Source organism: Serpula lacrymans, assembly GCF_000218685.1.
Source record: "Serpula lacrymans var. lacrymans S7.9 unplaced genomic scaffold SERLAscaffold_7, whole genome shotgun sequence".
Taxonomy (NCBI): Eukaryota; Fungi; Basidiomycota; class Agaricomycetes; order Boletales; family Serpulaceae; genus Serpula; species Serpula lacrymans.
In genome coordinates this window covers 2277047-2296712 of record NW_006763296.1, presented here as the reverse complement: position 1 = coordinate 2296712, position 19666 = coordinate 2277047, and the positions used below count along the sequence as shown (strand labels likewise).

Sequence of the window (19666 nt, the reverse complement as noted above, 5' to 3'; positions counted from 1 at the left end):
AGTCCCATATATAAGAATTCTGGACACAAACTATACCTGAAGGTAGACTTGTGATGTGGTGGTTGAATATAGTGGGGGCATTTATAGCGTTTATGCCAATGCAGATGGTGGCTGAGAATAAACAGAGCTTATATGAGTGTCACATAAGATAACTGTAAAAAAGAAAACATACATTAAACTAAGATACTCATTGAGTGCTGTGTTAGCTTCACTTTGTTGCAAAAGATGGAGAAAATCCAAGTGAAGCGTCCAAATGTACTGAGCTGTGATGTGACTTGTGACATAACACTAGTGCCACGTATACATCAAGAGCTGACTCTGAAAAAAAACTGGCACAAAATCTAATCTAATTATAGGAAGCGTGTGAAAATGAACAGTGACATTATCTATTTTCACACACTCTATTTTAGTGTTCAAAGTCAACTGCTAGAAAATTTCACTTTGGTGTGGCAATTTAAAGCTCAACTTAAAATTATTTTTCCCTGTTAAGCAAGCCACCTTGGAAACACATCAAATCTAATCTAATTGTGTGAAAATGGACAGTGTCACTGTCCATTTTCACACACTCAATTATAGTGTTCAAAGTCAACTGCTGGAAAATTCGCTTTGGTGCCACATATTCAAACTCCACCTAAATCCATCCTTGTGCGTCAAGCAAAACACTTCAACTTTGATGTGATGGGTGTTCTTTAGTATCTGTACAATTGAATATTTGTGATAGATTTTTATAAACCATGAGACTAATTTACCTGCATAACAAACCATTGTATGAATAATAAGAGCATACTCGTTACCACCAGAAAAATGTCTCATGGAAAACAACAAGCTATTATAGCTCCTATAGCTGCCATAGCACCTATAGCATCTATTATAGCAATGCCTGGTTGCTGAAATATACAGACAATATTTGGGATATATGTGGTAGACTTTTATTACATAGATAAGCAGGCTAATATACATGCCAAACCATTTAGTGAGTAATAATGGTGTTTTCATCACAATCAGAACAAAGTTCCCATAGATAGAAACAAGCCATTATGGCTACTATAGCTGCTATAGCTACCATAGCAGTTATGATATCTATTATCGAAATGTTCTGACTATTATAGTAATGCTATAACTGTTATAGAAGCCATAGAAACATGCTTAGCTATATAGCAAAATGGTTTTTCCTGATGTCAGTGTCTTCCTCTCGAGGAAGAAATGGTTTGTGTTCTTGGATATTTGCTTTATTTTGTTTAGCTGATATTGTTTTAACTTACTCAGAAATTCATCCCTGAAGTTGCAATGAAGGTTTGTAAGGGCAATTATTGTATGTTTCTTACTAACAATCTATTTATTGTCGGGCAACAAATACGAAGCTATATAACAAAATACAATGCCTGGTCAAGTCCTTGCTGGAAGGCGGTGAATCAGGGTATGAGCTTTGAAGAGTATTGGTATAGGCACAAATCCAAACTAATATTGAACTAGAGAATAATACATTGAGTATGTACTTCTTTATATAGTGAACAGCGATGGTCAGACTGAGAAAGGGAAGAACTAAGAAAGTGGTCTGACCAGCTAGCTAACCAATAAGAAAAGAAGGAGAAGGTGGTCCGATCTATCGTATTTACTAATTGTATGAGAAAACGTATTGGTAAGGGGTGTGCGATTGGCTGTATCAGTAAGCCCATGAGAAGGCGCTGACTCACAACCTTCTTCGCTTATCAATATTCCTCCGAAGTATTCCCAGACATAGCACTGGATCGTTGCTATGTCATTTGGATATCTTCTCGAGGGTCTACAACAAGTCTCCTTCGTTGTAAGTACGATAGGACGTGAGTGTAAATAGAGAATAAGAAGAAAAAGGATAAAAGTAATAAGACACCTGCTGTGATCTCTAGTCCAAGGGCAAGAGGAGTGACAGGGATCGGGTCTGTTAACCACGACATGACGGGAATGCAATAAGAAAAATCGATTCCTCACATTTATATAGAAATTGCAAAGGGTCATAAAACAAAGTAGCGGCACGATGTCATGCACCAAAGTTGATTGGTAGCATGGACAGGTGTCAATAACGAAGCGAATATTCAAAAAGACTCGCCTTTGCGCCACACAGGCACAGTGCCACGTGGAATAGTAATTAATATTGCCCTTTTTGAACTTGTGGCTGATCAGCACCACCTCTATTAGGCAATCCAGTCACGCTCACCTTTGCTTTTCCATCCGGTACTTTCCGTGTTTCGGCATTTCGGCAAATTTTCGCGTCGCCACTGGTTACACATTGCATTGCGCCCTCGCTTTTGTCGTTTCCCTTACTCCCCTTCCTTTGCCTAGCCCCACCATGGGCCCCTTCCTCTCCTTTTTATTCTCACCTGACGGTCGTTTCTGGATCCCCATTCTAATCCACTTTTCCATCACCTCCACCCTCCTCCTCCTCCTCCTCCTCCTCATCTTATTTGCACCCCCACCATTTCTGATGTCACCACTTCCTATCCGCTTCCGTCGCCGATCCGTTGACTACCACGTGCCACTGCTGATATCAGCAAAGCCCCGGCGGCCAGTCCAAATAGGGCAACAGGTCCATCTTCATGATGTCGATCTACCATCATATACTATCAAAACATCGGTCGCTCGTCTTGCCTGGTTGGAGCGTGGGTGGGTAGTTTTTGAGCTGGAGAAGGTTCATCCCCTTGCATCGCCCATGTTCATCGCTGTCCCATTCACTTGGGTACACTTATCTTTTGTCCATCGTCTTTGCTACAGCTACACCTACCACACGCTGCCTGGGACTCACTTGTTCCAAATTGGAACTACTCCTCTCCCTCCCTCGTTTGATCAGGTGGTCCAACACAACCAGTCCATTGGTAAGGCCATGGAACTGTCGGATTTGGACTAGGTGGTGGACCGGTGGCTCCAGTTTCTTTTTTTTCAGCAGAACATTCATTTACAGTGCAATTATTTTTGATTTTTGAATCATTTTTATGGACACATATTTTTTTAGAATGCCTGACTGACAATAAAGGAACTGTGTTGATACTGATAGTGTTTTGCCTTGCCCTTTTTTTACTGCATCTTCCCATGACATCATGATTTTCCTGCTCTCCTTTTGCTATTGGACTTTACTTTATGGCTGTACAAACCTGTGATATTACTCACAGCATTTATTGTTCTATCCCTTTTTTTTCTTTTTTTGACAATCTTATCCTGTACTACCTACGCAGGATTCGTCAGCGTACATTCCTTCCTTCATATTCTTTCTCATTCTTTTTGGACAGCTATACTGTGCATAGCCTACTTCTCTTTTACTATATAAACCCCTGTATTTTACCTTGTAAAAACAACAAGAACTCCAATCCAGACTTCTTCTCTAATCTTAAGTCCACTTCTTACTGCTACTTGTGATCCAGTGTGGTCACAACACTTCCCACTTCTACCACTGTTAACTGCTGTCATCGTCACTCGTCACTTTTGAAAGTGATTGTCATCCCCTTCGATTAGAGTCCTTCTGAGCACTACAGTTTGTGCGTCAGGAGCCTGCTATCACTGGGAACCTCGTCACCTCGTCATCCTCGTCATTCTCAAACCTACCTTGTGCTACCATTAGCAAGGTAGTGCTCGTCTATACTCGCCACAAAGCACCTATCTTCCTATAAATTCAACTATCCCTCCTCCTCAAAACCCACACTCATACACCTCTGGGTTTTACTTTGAAGGATATTTATACGTACCACCCCACAAACAACCAGACCACTCCACTGTTCTAGGAGGCAAAGCCCATAAACAAGTTCCGTGGAATCTGGGAGGATTGTGTGTTAGTTTGTTTTGTGTGTGGTTTTCTAACAACAGTTCTCATCATCGACAACGACAACAGCCATGTGTAGGGAGCGGGAGGAATATGTGTATGGTTATGTGAAGTTCATCCATTTTCATTTGTTTGGTGTTGTCTAATTTACTGTAATTCATTTTCATTTGTTTACACTCGTATAATTGTAATTAGCTATAATTCAATGTGATTGTTTTGATTCAAATATCTGGCTATTTGTGAAGACCACAACAATCTAATTATATTGAATGAAAACTTTACTATCGCTGTGATTAGATACAAGTCTTTTACATTGGAAAATAATCTAGGATTATGGTAGTTTTAAGATATATACCGAATCACATTGAATTTTGTCGGATATTTGATGTGATTTGGTATATATTTTGTCGTTTCCGACTGGGTGTGAGTACTGTCACAATAATCTGGTCGGCTAAAGGCGAGACTGGCTCTGAACTATTACGTATTCTGGCACTGGCAACTCCTGCAGAGGTTCAATTTACCTGTCATTTGGCCATTGTTACAACATGAGCAAGCAATTGGATACAAGCTATTAGGGAGCAACCTTATCAACAGCGTCAGGTGAAAGGGTTTACGCCCATGTAACACAGTTCTGGGGATCTAAAGCCTAACACTTTCAGAGAGCCTGTCACTATACGCCACCATCAATTAATTTGTCCTTTGTTGTGACTTGAATATCCTATGCACCTAGGAATTGGTATGTTGAAATATGACGAGGGATTACAATATTCTCACTGATATATTTCATAAACAATACGACTTCGTATCATATATAGGCTATCGATTTCCAAGGGGTTCAATTGAGTCTATGCTGCAAATTGCCTGCCATGTCACTGTTTTTGGAACTCAGCCGTCAGAGACCTAATGGTGACAGATGTGGTGAATTCGTGTAGGCTACTAGTCTCCCTTGCTTACCTAATTCAATATATGATAAGTTGATATCTTGAGGTCTGCACCAAAGTAAGACCATTTGGCGTGAACCCCCCTTTGGTGCCAATAACACGAATATTGAGCTCTTTTGCACCTTGATTTTAAACTCAACCGCTCCGATTGAATATGGCTGAGCATCACAGTAAAGGCTAGCTATTGCTTCAACCAGCATAACTCACCACTTAGCCTTTGTGTGAATCGGTAGAGTTGATAGTGAAGCTCTCAGATGACGAACAACGCTAGTTTCAAATTTTTCTTCCATCCCAAACAGATGCTGAGCCATTGAGATAGTCAGCCGCTCCAATTAAAACACCGCTATGAATTGCAGACACACCTGAACCAAAACATGGGCAAAAAGAAATGGGATATTCAGAATCATATAGGTTCAAGGTGCTACATAAATTGTCGTAGTTGTGATACAATAGTAGGGATTATATACATAACATTTGTTCTCTACAGTAGCTGTTTCAGCTGAAACCTTTATGTGCTTTTTCCTGGTGTGACTAGCCACAAAATGCCGAGTTCAAGCCGAATGTGCCGCTCATGTGTCTTCTCTATTACTACCGAAGCGGGGGTTCCTGCCAAAGGTCCTTACTTCGGACCAGACTAGTAGGCTACTTCGTGACAATCCGAGTCATTGGCCTTCAGGTTAGACACGAGAAGGCCTCATTGAAATCGAGATTGGTCCAGCGCCCACGAGGAGATCGTTCTTATGTAGGACTTCTGCCTCACGAAGTACACGTTTCAGATAGCGATTGGCTCACGTCAATAGCTATAGGACCAAAGGAGACTAGGGTTTCCCATCCTTCCAGCATGGATAACGCAACATAATTGGAAGCGAATATGCCCCAGTCTACAAAGAGCTTTGGTAAAGCTTACTTCTTCACCAGACTACCCTCTTTGCACGGTATCAACCTGGAAAGTAGCAACTGAATATTTGCATTTTACGGACACTCTCATGTCTTTTTTATGTTTACCACTACGCTCTGCAAAGCCCAAAGCAAAGCCCAAACTCGCCCAACGTAAGGTATGTGTCGGACATGTTTAGATGAACCAATTTATTCAAAAATTTAAATCCTTCAATTCATGACTTTCAATGCCTTAATGATGGGCTTTCTTAGAGTTCTAAACAGAGTGGATCGGATGGTCTATCAGTGCCAACCAACGGCGAATACTTCTTCGAAGGGGTAAAGATTTCACTGCAGCTCCTTGGTGAGCTCGCCGATGTTATTCCGGTTCCTTACGTGAGTAAGGCTGTTACCATCGTTCGCAAGGTAATACAAAAGGGCGAGGTATGTTTTCTTCGAGGTAAATAACGAAAAAAGACTCAATATTCAGACACAACGTGATAGAATACGAAGTCAAATATGGAGCTTCTTGACAACTTGAATGACCGCATATGCGCCCTGATGATTGTATTGATTCAGCCGCTGAAAGGAAAGAGGACAGAGGAAGTTCCGGCTGATATGGAAACGAGTATCAATCGTATCACCGCGTGAGCTTTACCTGTGAATATCTCTTTCTTAATCGCTTTCTCTGACAATAATACATTAGGATCCTTGAAGAGATTGCTAATGTTCTGGACAACATTGCAAACCAAAATTATCTGCTGTTACTTTTATTTCAGAGCAAGAATGCTGAGAAAGTTGCAAGTGCTTCTCAGAAAATCGACCAAGCATTAGAGCATTTCTCTGTGCGTTTTGATTATAAGCTGCTGTGCTTGAACTTATATGAGTAAATACAAGGTTTCTACAAAGATTGAAGAAGCAGTACGCCTTTGCGGGATGGCGACAGACATCCGTCATATGGCGCAAGAGCTCACTGAGATTAAAACCATGTTGGTTCAGCAAGCCCATAGTGGATCTTCAGCTTCAGCACCTCCGATCCCCCGCAACAGCTCTATCTTTTATGGTCGAGATGTAGTTGTAAAAGACATCGTGAACCAGATATGCGGCACAGAGAGTTCTAACGTCGCGCTCCTTGGACGTGGAGGAATCGGAAAGACGGCCGTGGCTCTTAGTATCATCAATTCCCCAGAAGTTGAGCAGCATTTTGGCACGAAATGTTTTTGGGTCCCTTGTAATCAAGCTGACTCACCGTCGCGACTTCTCGACATCATGGTCAAACATCTGAATATCACGCAAAATACTGCAAACCGCTTGGAAGATATTATATCAGAATTGAATGCCACTACAGATTCGCGCATCATCATGTTCGACAACTTCGAGACCGTGTGGAACCTAGACCAACAGGTGGAAATCTCGAACATCTTAAATTCCATTGAAGAAATTCCTCATCTCTCAATCCTGGTCACTATGCGTTCTGAGGTCGCCCCATCCTCCGGGATTGAATGGCGTACTCAAAAGCTTTATGCTCTTGAGGTGGAAACGGCACGGACGGTGTATATAAAAATCCATGATCAAGCGGAGAGAGATGACGCCCTGGACCATCTACTTTCGGAGCTAGACCATGTTCCTCTCGCAATTACGCTTATGGCAGCTCTTGGGAAAACCTCGGGTTTTATGCCGACTCGCCTTTTGGACACTTGGAAGAATATTGGGACAGACATGCTTAGTCGAAATGCAGATCCCAACCGCAGCGTCAATTGCTCTATTCGTCTCTCCGTCGAAAGCCCTCTTATGGCATCCCACCCAGATGCTCCTTCGCTCCTGACGACAATCTCCAAACTTCCTGGTGGCGCAAATTTTGATTTATTACAGAAAATATTCCCGTCTACTGTCGACATTCCCGGGGCAGTAGCTGCTATCACACAGTCAGCGCTCGCAGAATATAGATCTAACACCGATTCTATCCATGTTCACGCACTGATCCGTTCTTACATGCTTACTCATCACAACTTGAACGCTGAAACTCAAAAGAAGCTACACCAGACCTTTTGTCAAATCGTATCAGACCACTCATCTAAGCCTGGGGATGCTAAGTACTCTGAAGATACTCGAGTCATTGCTGCCCAGGAATCCAATATTCATGCCATCTTGCTAGATGCAGCACAGGGCATGATCGAACATGCTACTTTGGAGGCGTTGGTGTCTTTTAGCTGGTACCAATGCTGGACGCGGCCTAGCGAGGAAATAGTCGACCGTGCTATTGAATTTGCACGCAATGCGCCAAACAGCCGGCTTCAGCTAGCCAATGCACTATTGTGTCGGGGCCAGGTTTGTCAGCAATTAGGCCGCTATGATATTGCAGTTACCTCTACCAAAGAAGCAAGGGAGATCTTTCTCAAAATCAAGGAGAGGCGTCTTGCAGCTGAATGCTTACTGAAGCTGGGAGGGACTTACGCCTATCAACACCTGCCCAGTGACCAGTATGGGCGGGTAATAAGGTTGGCCCAAACAGAGTTCCAAGACCTTGGCGAAGAGCTTGGCATTGCCGAGAGCCTTCAACACCTAGGAATGTATCTTTGGTATAGGTGCCGATTCTCGGAAGCACACGAGGCCCTGGAGGATGCTCGCCATCGTTTCGAGAAGCTGGGTCGTGAGACTGATGCAGCCATGTGTCGAGCCTGGGATTCCAGGGTTTATTTTGAACTCAAGCAATATCCTCAAGCTCGCGATGCCGTGCTAGATGCATTGCCAGTTCTGCGACGCTCGGGTGATAAGGACTCAATTGTTCGATGTCAGATTCGCCTCACTAGGGCCCTCAAGGAAATGCTACAAGTTAGCAGTACAGCGGAACAAGTATCATTGAGTGAACAAGCATTCCGGGCGATCAATGAAGGGCTTAAAATGGCTTTAGAGCAAGGCAGTCCATTGGCCATTGGCCAGTTATACGAGGAGCTTGGGGATATATGCCGACTGCGAGAAGATTACGAGACGGCTCGTTCAGCGTACGAGCAAGCCCTCGGATACTACAAACGTCTGGGTCACAATGACCAAGGTGGAACATCTCGCTGTAAAGGTAGTCTCCGCGCGATCACTTCAAAGCACAGTGGGGAGGAGTGAAAGCGGGTCATTTGTCGTGACATGTAAGTGAGTGACTTCTTCCCTTCTTAAAATTCAAGAAGAATTGAGCTTGACACAGAGATTTATGACACGTAGGACTCCGTGTATTCATGTATAATTACTCGAAGCGGACAATCAGGGTATTGTGGTCAATCATGTATTTTGTTTATGATTCACATCTTTTAATTTTGTGCGGTCGCCTTCTTGGTTGTAAGTCAGCTGCTGTCATGCCGAGCACATATTGCCCACAACAACAGTGACGCCCAGCACAATGGTATACCGGTGCTGATAGAATCGTTCTTTCTGGCTACTCCCTACAGAAGTCAGATATGCATATTACAGGCATTCGCCCACTATTTTGGAAGTGCATTGTGAATCGGCCACTTTGGGATTCGCCTCGTTTCCCAGGGTATATATTTCAACCTCATGATGTCCAGCTCTCCATTGTACCATCACCAGCATGGTTCACCCGTTGTTCTGGCCTGGTGCTTATAATTTCTATGCTATATGAAATACTAGCGCGGTCTGCTTGACCAGGGACTTGCCCCCTGAGGAGTCCGCTGAAGTTGTGCTTCTTGGTTGCAGTGACCCCCGTAACATTCTTTACACCATATATTGCGAACCTGAGTACTGTAAGTTTCCAACGCTTATCCTCATATACTATATACTGATCTATCTTAGTTTGCCGAAAACTTGATTATACCTGCTGCGATATTGATCCAGCTGTTTTAGGTATGTATCGGCCATCCATCGATAGTATGCACTTTTAATAGTGTGCCTGTATAGCTCGGAATATTCTTTTATTTAGCATGGTAGCCGATGACCTGCCACCTACCGTCATTTGGAATATGTTTTTCCACTTTTACCTTGATAATGATTCGCACTCTACACTGGTCAGTCAATGTAAGAAATTGATAGAGCTCTCCGAAAACTTTCAAACTTGGCGTACATCCCCGTATGGGGCATACATTAGGATGTGTAGTCAACACACTCGCAGAACTTCGGCGCCACTGGTCACTCTATGCTAATATGCAAGATCTGCCTCGCAGTCATACCAAAACTATCTACGACAAATTTACCCGATTTCGTAAACTGGCATCGCAGAAAAATGCACTATCCGTAGTGGCGGCTCGATCAGTAGGACCTCTCACATTGCAGGCGACAGAAGTCGTGGTTCTCCAGTTGAAGAAGTACTGGGAAACGGGTGTGACATTCACTGACGACAAGCAGATTGCTGCTTCCAAGTTACTCAACCCGACATTCGTTTACTCCCAGGGTGGCGAAGAATGTTCTGTGCACTATGGGACTGACCCGCTCACTCCATTCCATCTAGCTGCTTTGTTTGGGAATGCAGAGGGCCCTGTTTCCATTTCAGACGCTGTAACGGGAGCAAAACAACAATTTCATGCTTGGTGTAATGCTTATCGCACATCTATTTCTTCTGCCAATGTCCCGGTTGTTCGATGCATCGTTGGCGAAGTTACTTCGGTATGCCGCACATTTCAAGCATTTTCCACCAACAAGGCTCTAGACATCGGTCTACCTGCTGCATAATGGGCACCGCAGTCGGTTCGACTCAGCGAACGCGAATATTTATCTGGCGGGGCTCCAGTCACCTTCAATGTCGTCGATACATCCAACTTGGATGATCACATTGGGCTTCTAAACGTCCTCGTAGCTTCTCTTCCCCTTATGTCTTCGGGGCCACACAGCGTCCTTTACACCGAATCTCTATTGTCTCGTGGACATAATGCAACGAGAGAGTTTGCTCAACGTTTATATGCAGATTTAACATCAATCGGTCTTATTTTTCGTCTATGCCCGGTCGACTACCTCTCTGGCTTTACCACACGATCGAATGTCCACGAAGTATTCATGTACCGTCATTTAACGTCACCAGGGAAGCAGTTCCATCAGGTGACAACGTGGAAGCCGCTCACCTCTGGAGATGCCCTTATTTCGCGATTTGGAATCAGAGCGCCGCCTCCGGTTTTCGACCCAAACCAGCTTGGAACACTCCTATATGACATATACCACCAAGTGTTTAAGTATGAGGAGCCTTTGGAATTTTTTGCACAACACGCAAAATCTGCGGACAAGGGCATAGCCAATTCGAGCCTTATACACGACACGCGTGAAAGCTTTGTGCTGTTCCTCCAGCTATGTCGCTTTAGGCTTAGCGTTGCTGAAGAAATGTGGATGAACGTCATGGACAGGTTCTTCGAGCTTGAGAAGGCAGATAAATCATTATTCCTAATTAGGCTCAGTTACCAAGATTTCTGTGGGCAACTACTTCGCCATGGAGTATACACTGCCCCTGCACTTCGGACTAATCCTTCAAAACTTGGCAGGATCTCAAAATGGGATACTGTTCCAGCTCTCGTTCGAATTGTCCTGCTCATCCCTCGTGAGTGTCTAGCTGTGCTGGAACACTCAAAGGAGGAGATTGGCACCCCGTCACTGCACTGCGATATCGTAGATAATCGCCTTGAGACTCAAAATGTATTCGCTTCGATAAGCGTTGCGTTTGGGAGAGCGCAAGTAATTGGTACTGGAGCACGGTCGAAGGTCCTTTTTGAAGAGGATTCAAAGGGTTGGAAAGGAAATTCACCCCTCATAGCGTCATTCACCGCACCAACCCAGGTCATAACAGACTTAAGGGCTCCAGATACTCTCCACGTACGCTTCTTAATCGGGACTACGCCAGCGACAGTGTTGCTTACTAGGAAGCTCGGAATCAAGTTTACTCTGTTCAGCGCAAGACTGATGGACGAGTCTCGTGTTTTTGTCTTGCCTGATTCGCCATTGCCCCTCGCGTCGCCGAATCACAAAACATAGGTACCAGCGCAACTATCTCCAACGCCCATAATCAAAGGACTTCTTTCTCAGATCGGAGAATCTAGTGCCGCAGTTGTGGAGCTAGACGAAGAATGTGAACTGGTTGTATCCTTGGATTGCATGGACCTCACTTTTCGGCGTCTCATATCTAGAGACTGTCGGTCGCAACCTAGAGGATTCTTTGTGTAAAGTTTGTAGAGGGAAAGGCATGCAATCATGTGGGGCATGCAAGAAGGCGCGGTATTGTTCCCGAGAATGTCAGAAACAGGATTGGAAGGTTCACAAACCGCTCTGCAAGCCTTAAAGCTGACAAGGTTTGTCAACTAGTAGCTAGATTATAGGTGTACGTTTCTGATGGCAAGGATAGAATAATTATTTTGTTGTGAGATTTTTCTTCCGCAATTGAGGTTTCCTGTCATTTGTCAGGTAAGTGAACCACGAGGGGAAGGCGTTGTGCTCGAGGCGTTTTTGCTGCGAATAAGGATGTGTAATCAGCGACCATCTAGAAAAGATGGGGGGTAACTATACTATCGTATTCTCACAGGTTATGCACTGGTACCCAGAAAAACAAACGAGTTTATTCAGAGTTACTGTCCTGTAATATGCATATGAGAGAAATAAGTCATCAGCGATAAGACAACGTACCTGACAGGATGAACAATAAATGGTTAAGCAATGGTGTCAGGGACTTCACAGCCTGACTTACCTTGCTTACTACCATGATGTTCTCATATTGCCCTGGTGTGATACCCACTGCAGGACGTGTCTTACGGTTGTACATAATTTATTCCGCCGGTCCTCATGTTTTTTTTTTGCGATGAAGTTCTTCAGCAAGTATATGAACGCCAGCTAGTTCCAGTTGCCAGTGCTGCTTTAATTCCCACATCGGCATTCACTAAATCTGAATCTACTCACATTGTAGCTCTTCAATAGTCATGCCAGAGAACTACGGGGAAAAAAATTGAGATTAGGCCAGGGGGCGGACGGACGAAGCAAGCTGGATTTAGAGAGCAACCTGAACCGAGCCTTACCTTTGGTATGGCAACAACTACACCGCACTACATTATTTTTGATCTGCACTATCTTAGGATTGATGAAAGCTCGATGGTTTCATGTGGACTGCGTTGCAATACTTCCAGTGTGCTGTGAACAAGATACATTGGAAGCTTGAACGGTCGAACACTTGGATACTTTATCGAGCATATAAAGGAGGAATGAACTAACGCAAGGCAGTAGTGATATAATAGATAAAATCAGTAAAATGATAGAAGAAAACCACAAAGAACACATCTCATGAGTGTCGATCAGCGATGACCGCATGATCAGAAGAACCAGCCTGTATCAGCTGAACAAGAGCATCTGAACGAGGCGTAATTGTACATATATATGGCTCTGGGCGTCTATAAAGCAAAACGCCAATCATCAGCACACTAAGTCGAGAGAATAATAGGCAACGTACGTGACAAGACCAGCCGCATAAGTACCCGCAATCGGTATTGGCTTCCCTTCCGCGTCAGTTGCCTGTGTGATGTCGAAACTCGTGATTATGTGGATCATTAACATCCATAGCAGGTCGTCAGCGAAGTGTTTACCGGGACAAACTCTTTATCGTCGAACGAAATTTATCGATTTGACGTAAGCTCAAAGTTTCAAGGTAATGAAGAGGAAAAGAGACGTACCGGCGTCCGAAACCAAACGACGCCTCTCGTGGATCAAGAACTGTTTTCCCGTCTTTTGCTGCATCGAAGAACCTCTCTGGGATGAACTCAAAAGGCTTCTCGTAGTTCTGTTCGTCATGCAAAATCGCCCTACGAACACAAGAGAACGATAATCAGCCGAGACACCTATAAGAAATGCAGTATTTGTACCATTGGTTCGCGAGGATAGTGGCACCAGCAGGAATACGGTAGTCTTTGTACTGGAAATCTTCCATTGATCGATGGGGAACCTACGATCACATTCCGTTAGCAAAGTATCTCACAAAGAATACAAAAGGACGGGGTCAGAAGGAAGGATACGTACTCCAAGAGGAACTCCTGGATTCCATCGCAGAGTTTCCCACATGACACATTCAAAGTAGGGTAGCATCGATCGGTCGGAAAACTGAGGTAACTTGTCCGGTCCCAACACAGATGTGATCTCCTCTTGAGCTCGTTTTTGGGCTCGTGGGTTCATGGCCATTCTGTTGGATCGACGTCAGCTATTTGTGCATTGCACATGGTCATTTGAAGAATCCTGCAGCAAACGCACGCCAGCATGAATGTATCCAAAACCGACAAGGCCTATGAAGAAGGAACAACAATAGAGCATTAGAAACAAAAGGCACATCGAACGCCAATCAGACCACTTGCCGTATCAGCTCCCCCTGGCGAAAAGAGAGGCAGTTAGCAAAAATGGTGATAGGATAGGGCTTGATTTCTACTTACCAACAAACAAGACGCCAATGGCACCCATAATAAGTTCCTTGTCGATGGCTCCTTCCTTACTGTCTAGCTGCTCACGCAGGAGTTGGCTCATGACGGAAGGTTGGGTCATGCCTTGATCCTAGGATATGAACGATGAACCCATCAACAAGACACGTCCAATATGTCAACTTGAGCATAAGTGCCACTCACAAATAGCTGTTTAGTCCGCAAGAAGGGTATTTCGATCATCTCACGAGCTTGTTGACGCCATATTCTTGCCTTAGTCTGGAATCCTGCACCTGGCATCCATTCTGGAACGTATTTTACTGTTGAATCATGTTAGAAAGCGTCGTCTTCAGCTCTTTTATCATGTAGGAGCGTCGTAGTGTGTTTTCGGACGTGACTTACAGAACGGGAGAAAATCAACGAGGAAGGTCCCGACATTTCCTGCCTTAACGAGACCGTCGACAGCTTGATCCGCCTTTGACACGTACTTATCTCTTATCTCGCCTTCTTGCTCACCATATAGAATCGTCATCATCAATCCGCCCGAATGGCTGTGAGAGGGGGACGTGATCAGAATTAGACGCATACAACTCAATTCTTTTTGCTTATGGTTAAGCTGCTTCTGTGAAAAAGACACTCACTGCTTAACGTGATCGCGAAAGTGTTCGGGATCGTTCAGAAGGGCCCTTAGCAGAGAAAAGCTCCCCTGCTGAATGATCGGCCAATACGTCTTGACTGTCTGAGCCTGTAACAGACGATGGACAGTCTTTCGGTATTTACGAAAGCGTGGACCCATTTCCATAAACTGTACAGCCCAGCTCCAGCCCATCCTACCCAACAAAAGGAAGAAAGAAGACACGCGTCAGACGCGAAAGCAGCTATCAGATATGAAAGCGAAACGAACAAATCTGAAATCATGGCGAAACGAGGCCTGTCGGACGTGATGGCGCTCTTGCCATCTAGCAAGGCCTTGGAGGCTTCTAGCGAACTGATGATAACGATGGACTGGCCAAAGACGCTGAGATGCATAACGTCGCCTGTTGAGAATGATGAGACGGGTCCCAACGCCCCAATCTGAAGTTTTGCTGTATGCTGGCATGCTATGAGACGCACCGTATTGCTTAGCCCACTTGGTATAAGTTACCCACTCGTGCGAAGTTGGCATGTCCTTGACGTTACCCACGAGAGGTAGTGGCTTTGGTCCCGGCGGGAGAGCCAGATGAGAGAACTCATTGGCGTTTTTCCTTGCTCGCCAATACCAAGCGCAAACACAGGCTGCGCCGGTGATGGCAAGGGCGTACGAAGAATCGACGGACTGCATTGAAGTGGAAGCGACCAAAAGGTTAAACAACAGGAAGTTATTAGAGAAAAGCTAGGGCCGTAAGAATCAGATAGATGATGACTAGTATATACAAAGAAACATCACGACCGCAGTGATGATTTTTCGATGTTTCAATGATGGGCTGTGTCAAACATGATGGTGACGAAAAGTTGATGGCAGGTCGGTAATGCCCGTAATTTTCAACTCTTAGATCCTTGCCTTATTCGTCTCAGTCTCTTTTACAGCTTTCGACGCTTGCAGTCCACTGGCCCACCAATGTATGTCAATCAAAGTACTACTTGACACGCACTGGTGGACCAGTGACTTTCGTCTATTGTACATATTTTGTAAATACAGGACACAGTACACTAAGACTTGTGTTATGTCTATAGCACACGATGAATGCCCATCCCCTTTGCAATAAAACTTGTTGTACACCTTAACAGAGTTCATTAGGATGATGTTGGAGGAGCTGCGGATTACTCTCGGAACTAAACACACTTTTCCAACCGAACAACCAGTCCATAGCGTATCAAGGACCCACCCCACCCCTCAGATCCCTCGCCTTTACAGTGGGGGATGTGCCTTGTGAGAGCATCCGGACGCGAATAGACAATGTCACAACGCATGCAGCTAACCTTGATGCTTTCCAGATGCATCTCGACATGGCGACCCAAGGAAGAAAATTGGACCTGGTCAGTGCAACCAGGCCACTGACATTTCACCATTGAGCCTTTCGAGATGCCATGGTGTTGAGCAAAATGCTTGCTCAGCCTCGTTCGTGTTCCTCCGATCCACATGTGGCAAGGTCGATTTGTCCATTGGCACTCGTTGACAAGAACGCTTCCCGGAGGGACCCCATAACTGGTACTATGTCTTAGCCCTCGCATACGTGCTTTGCAATCATCGACAATAACTGCAGGGCCTTCTCTACAGCATTTTTCACCAGCCTTTTCATCTTGATTAAACCAGGGGGCCAAAATTTTAAAAAATTAGATGGCACAAGTGCTTGCTGGGTCAAAGAGACAGCATGAGGTGAATCTTCTGGCGTAGTATGAGCTCTAGTACGGAGAAAAACAGTGTCAGTGAAATGAATATAAGCATTGAAGAAATATACTAACCCTCGGCGGCGCGATGGCCACACTTTCCTGGAAGCATGAGGATGCTTTCGAATAGGAATAACTAGCTGTGGCGGTACTGAAATTTCGCCTGACATTTGCCTCGGAGTATTCTCATTGATTTGGAAAGCTTGAACACCAAGCTGTACAGGAAATTCTTCAGCGTTGCTGGCCTTTCCATTGGGGCATTGATGATGCTGAATGGTCGGTTCACAAATTGTGCCTTGGGTTTGGAAAACGTCGGGAAGTGCACTGATAGCTGAACCTGCATTCCACCCTGGGCTTTACAAAGTAGTCGGTAAAGAAGTCGGTAAACAAAAGAGAGATTGAAAATACGCACTGCAACAGTGCTATCATTTCATCGGGCCCCAGTTCTTCAACAACCGGTGTAAAACCCCTTAAAGGCCAGCTTTTAGGATTCTGCTCCTGTCCATAAGCATGTTCCTCCTGGACGGCAGCATGAAGCATGAGGTTTTTGTTGTTGTGGGCTTTCCAGGGCGATAATGTGTCATCCTTGTCTGTCAACCGCCCGTACGGGGCTTGCTTGAAGCCATTCTCACTGTGAATAAAAGGCAGGTGTAGTCAGCAACGACATCTAAAAGACGATACAGATCAGATGCCACTTACAGGGCAAGGGCGGATCTGCCCATTTTAATTGGGGCGTGATCATGAGTAGTGCCACCGTTGGCGACTACGAAATCATGCTCTGCAGGCTCAGTCAATGAGCTAGCAGATACCAGAAAATCGTTGATATCGAAAGAAGCCATAACTCGTAAGAATACAAGTATCAGCAATAAAGCAGCAGTCGGAGTTACGAAGTAGCAATGGGAGCGACAAGAATACAGGGCGTAAAAGCGGGAGAGACGACAAGTCCCTGGTGTTCGTTCGAGTCCAGCGAGAAGGAGGAAGGAGTTATGTGCTCTCCCAGAATTTAGGACAGATATATACTTCACAACGTAGCGGTCAGAGCGTCCATCTATTGACAAGCCACTGCCACTACCAAAGGACATGATCACGATATGGTTGCAGTTTCGAAGCCACTGTCACGGTGGTCCAAATGTTGCCACAGATAGCTCGGTCGTCCTCTTCCTCACGTTTGGCTGAACCTGCGACCACAATCCTAACAAACAGCGAGCCCTATGATAACGATTGAGCCCACGGCTTTATGTCCTTTGTGCTCGCCTTGAAAGCCACAGTAGTATGTCTTCCCTTTTACTGAGCTTTACCAAGCTGGATCAATGAAAATAAAAATATTGATCGCATAGGAATACGAGGTGCGAGGCCTGCACGAATATTGGTCGGAGTGCCACGGGAGCGGGCGGCCACATGGCCAAGGCACGCGAGGAAACAGTAAACAGTGGGTCCTTCGTCTTGTAGACCCAGTAAGCCAGAGACGTACCCTTTCCTACGAAGAATTCTCTCTGTCCGCTTCTGCGACCTCCGTACAGTAGACCAACAGATGTCATCTGTAGATCTATAATAACGGTGAGAAATCGACAACCTGCCATTGATTCACGACATGCCACTTACCGTCATGATAACATCTTGACCTCTTCGCCAACATTTGGGATCATGCTCTACTAGATGATGCCCCTCGACACTGAAGTAAAAAGCGTGATCATAGACCACTGCACCCTCCACATCCACTGCCTCCGATTACCCGACGGGACTTTCATGACGGACGCGCACAATAGACATTGGCTGAGGTATGATATCTCCTTACCAACATTGCACGCACACCCACAAATACACCACTGAGTTTCAGCCAGACCCCAAAGCAGAGCACGCACTGCTCATTGAGATCGGATGGAGGAGATACGGTGGCATAGGTAAGTATAATGTCGTTCATGCACATTCGACATCCAGAGGATAACAAGGGCTCCTTGACTCGGTCACCCGTCCTGACGATTGAGCATCATCAGGTCGCGATTCATCAAATGGAGACGATGCTCACCTCCCGCTTTACCTCTAGTAACTTAATTTCCCTCAAGGAAATACCCTCCCATATGAATATATCCGAATATATCGATCAGGCTGCTACAAGCAGTGAGCTGGCCACACTCGTTACTAGGATTGCATGATATGATCCGAGCCACAGTATGGTGGACCATTCAGGTACAGTTTTCATGTTATCGTCGTTCTCATACCCGCTAATGCGAAAGCTGCTTTTTAGCGTTCAGAGAACACCGAAAGCCCCGTGAATATACTTCAAGTTTATACTTTCAAAAGCAAAGTACTTACTACATGCCCCTTTTTTCCAGGATCCATGATAATTTGGGACCATCGGTGCTAAGAATCTTGTACTGCATGTTCAAGTCCGGCATAACGACCAAGAATTTTAAGTCCAGCAAGATGCATTCTCGTATAACCGTATAACCTTTCGTTCTGTTCACTGAGCATCAGCAGGTCGCGATTCATCAAACTGAAACGGTGCTCACCTCATGCTTCAATTCCAGGAACTCGACTACACTCAGGGAAATATCATTCTACACGAATATAGGCAACAGACTGCCTCATAGAGCTGGCCATATTCGTTACTATGATCATATGACACGATAAGTTCCATGCGAGCCATGTTTGCGAATCTTTCAGACGAGGTACGGCTTTCATGCTATTATCATTCTCCTACTCGCTAACATGTAAAGTGTCGTAAATACACTTGGAATTGGAACTTTGAGAAACAGTGTACTCACCGCATACTCCATGTTTCCCAGAATAGGTGAAATTACAGGATGATGGGTGCAGGAAAGCCTGTACCATCCATGCTCATATCCAGCATGACGACCAAGAAACTGAAGCCTAACAAGAATACTCCGCGGAGGCTTCTGAATTGGCGTCTTTCAGTGCGCACAACAAGACTAAGAGATCACCTTTTAGCCTTAGCGTGTACACCAATAATCGTTGTCCCTAAGTTATCAGAATACGTATCATGGTCAGCAGTTCCTTGAGATAGATAATATCTCTACTTACCTTTTTACTCATCAGACTCTTCACTTTTCCTCCAACCTCCATTCCTCTCGATTATTTTGAGCTCATGGAGCACCATAGCGATTATCGTTCCCCAGCGCTCGAGGCAAACAACGCGTAGCCTATTCATGGATAGAAGACCACGAGGTTACATATCTCCCGTCATCGTGGCGCATCCATCACTGAAATTTTCCATCGTTCGCAACGTCACCAGTACCGTGATGACGACCGCGCATATGAGCGCTACTCGGGGGTGAATTTGAATCATACTCCAAGCGTGACCACGCTCA

The 19666-nt window shown here is 44.9% G+C and overlaps 6 protein-coding genes across 6 annotated transcripts; 1 reads left to right on the top strand and 5 right to left on the bottom strand.

Annotated features, from left to right (window-relative positions):
* Positions 1 to 1453: 1453 nt before the first annotated feature.
* On the bottom strand, positions 1454 to 1972 carry SERLADRAFT_390971 (uncharacterized protein; the record flags this gene model as incomplete). Its single annotated transcript, XM_007318913.1, has 1 exon — positions 1454 to 1972. A coding segment is annotated over one exon (151 nt), but the record flags the coding sequence as incomplete, so codon positions are not given.
* A 287-nt stretch (positions 1973 to 2259) lies between these two features.
* Positions 2260 to 2436, bottom strand: SERLADRAFT_390970 (uncharacterized protein; the record flags this gene model as incomplete). The annotated part of the gene is made up of 1 exon (XM_007318912.1): positions 2260 to 2436. One exon carries the CDS (start codon positions 2434 to 2436, stop codon positions 2260 to 2262), a length of 177 nt encoding a protein of 58 aa, XP_007318974.1.
* Positions 2437 to 4741: 2305 nt separating this feature from the next.
* On the bottom strand, positions 4742 to 5211 carry SERLADRAFT_468961 (uncharacterized protein; the record flags this gene model as incomplete). Its single annotated transcript, XM_007318911.1, has 3 exons — positions 4742 to 4886; positions 4936 to 5030; positions 5091 to 5211. The coding sequence occupies 3 exons, from the start codon at positions 5133 to 5135 to the stop codon at positions 4742 to 4744; spliced, it is 285 nt and encodes a 94-aa protein (XP_007318973.1).
* Positions 5212 to 5714: 503 nt separating this feature from the next.
* SERLADRAFT_415850 (uncharacterized protein) lies at positions 5715 to 11947 on the top strand (the record flags this gene model as incomplete). The annotated part of the gene is made up of 12 exons (XM_007318910.1): positions 5715 to 5783; positions 5878 to 6000; positions 6031 to 6048; positions 6184 to 6251; positions 6311 to 6449; positions 6502 to 8677; positions 8709 to 8748; positions 9241 to 9353; positions 9403 to 9453; positions 9508 to 9614; positions 9640 to 10209; positions 10288 to 11947. 12 exons carry the CDS (start codon positions 5715 to 5717, stop codon positions 11557 to 11559), a joined length of 4746 nt encoding a protein of 1581 aa, XP_007318972.1.
* A 335-nt stretch (positions 11948 to 12282) lies between these two features.
* Positions 12283 to 15435, bottom strand: SERLADRAFT_361776 (uncharacterized protein; the record flags this gene model as incomplete). Its single annotated transcript, XM_007318909.1, has 13 exons — positions 12283 to 12408; positions 12475 to 12505; positions 12591 to 12959; positions 13019 to 13162; positions 13239 to 13367; positions 13428 to 13507; positions 13582 to 13741; positions 13982 to 14103; positions 14175 to 14290; positions 14373 to 14521; positions 14612 to 14800; positions 14875 to 15007; positions 15084 to 15435. The coding sequence occupies 11 exons, from the start codon at positions 15289 to 15291 to the stop codon at positions 12851 to 12853; spliced, it is 1539 nt and encodes a 512-aa protein (XP_007318971.1).
* Positions 15436 to 16168: 733 nt separating this feature from the next.
* Positions 16169 to 18107, bottom strand: SERLADRAFT_438550 (uncharacterized protein; the record flags this gene model as incomplete). Its single annotated transcript, XM_007318908.1, has 8 exons — positions 16169 to 16352; positions 16413 to 16691; positions 16750 to 16968; positions 17037 to 17356; positions 17418 to 17546; positions 17681 to 17875; positions 17940 to 18009; positions 18070 to 18107. 8 exons carry the CDS (start codon positions 18105 to 18107, stop codon positions 16169 to 16171), a joined length of 1434 nt encoding a protein of 477 aa, XP_007318970.1.
* Between the last annotated feature and the right edge of the window lie 1559 nt (positions 18108 to 19666).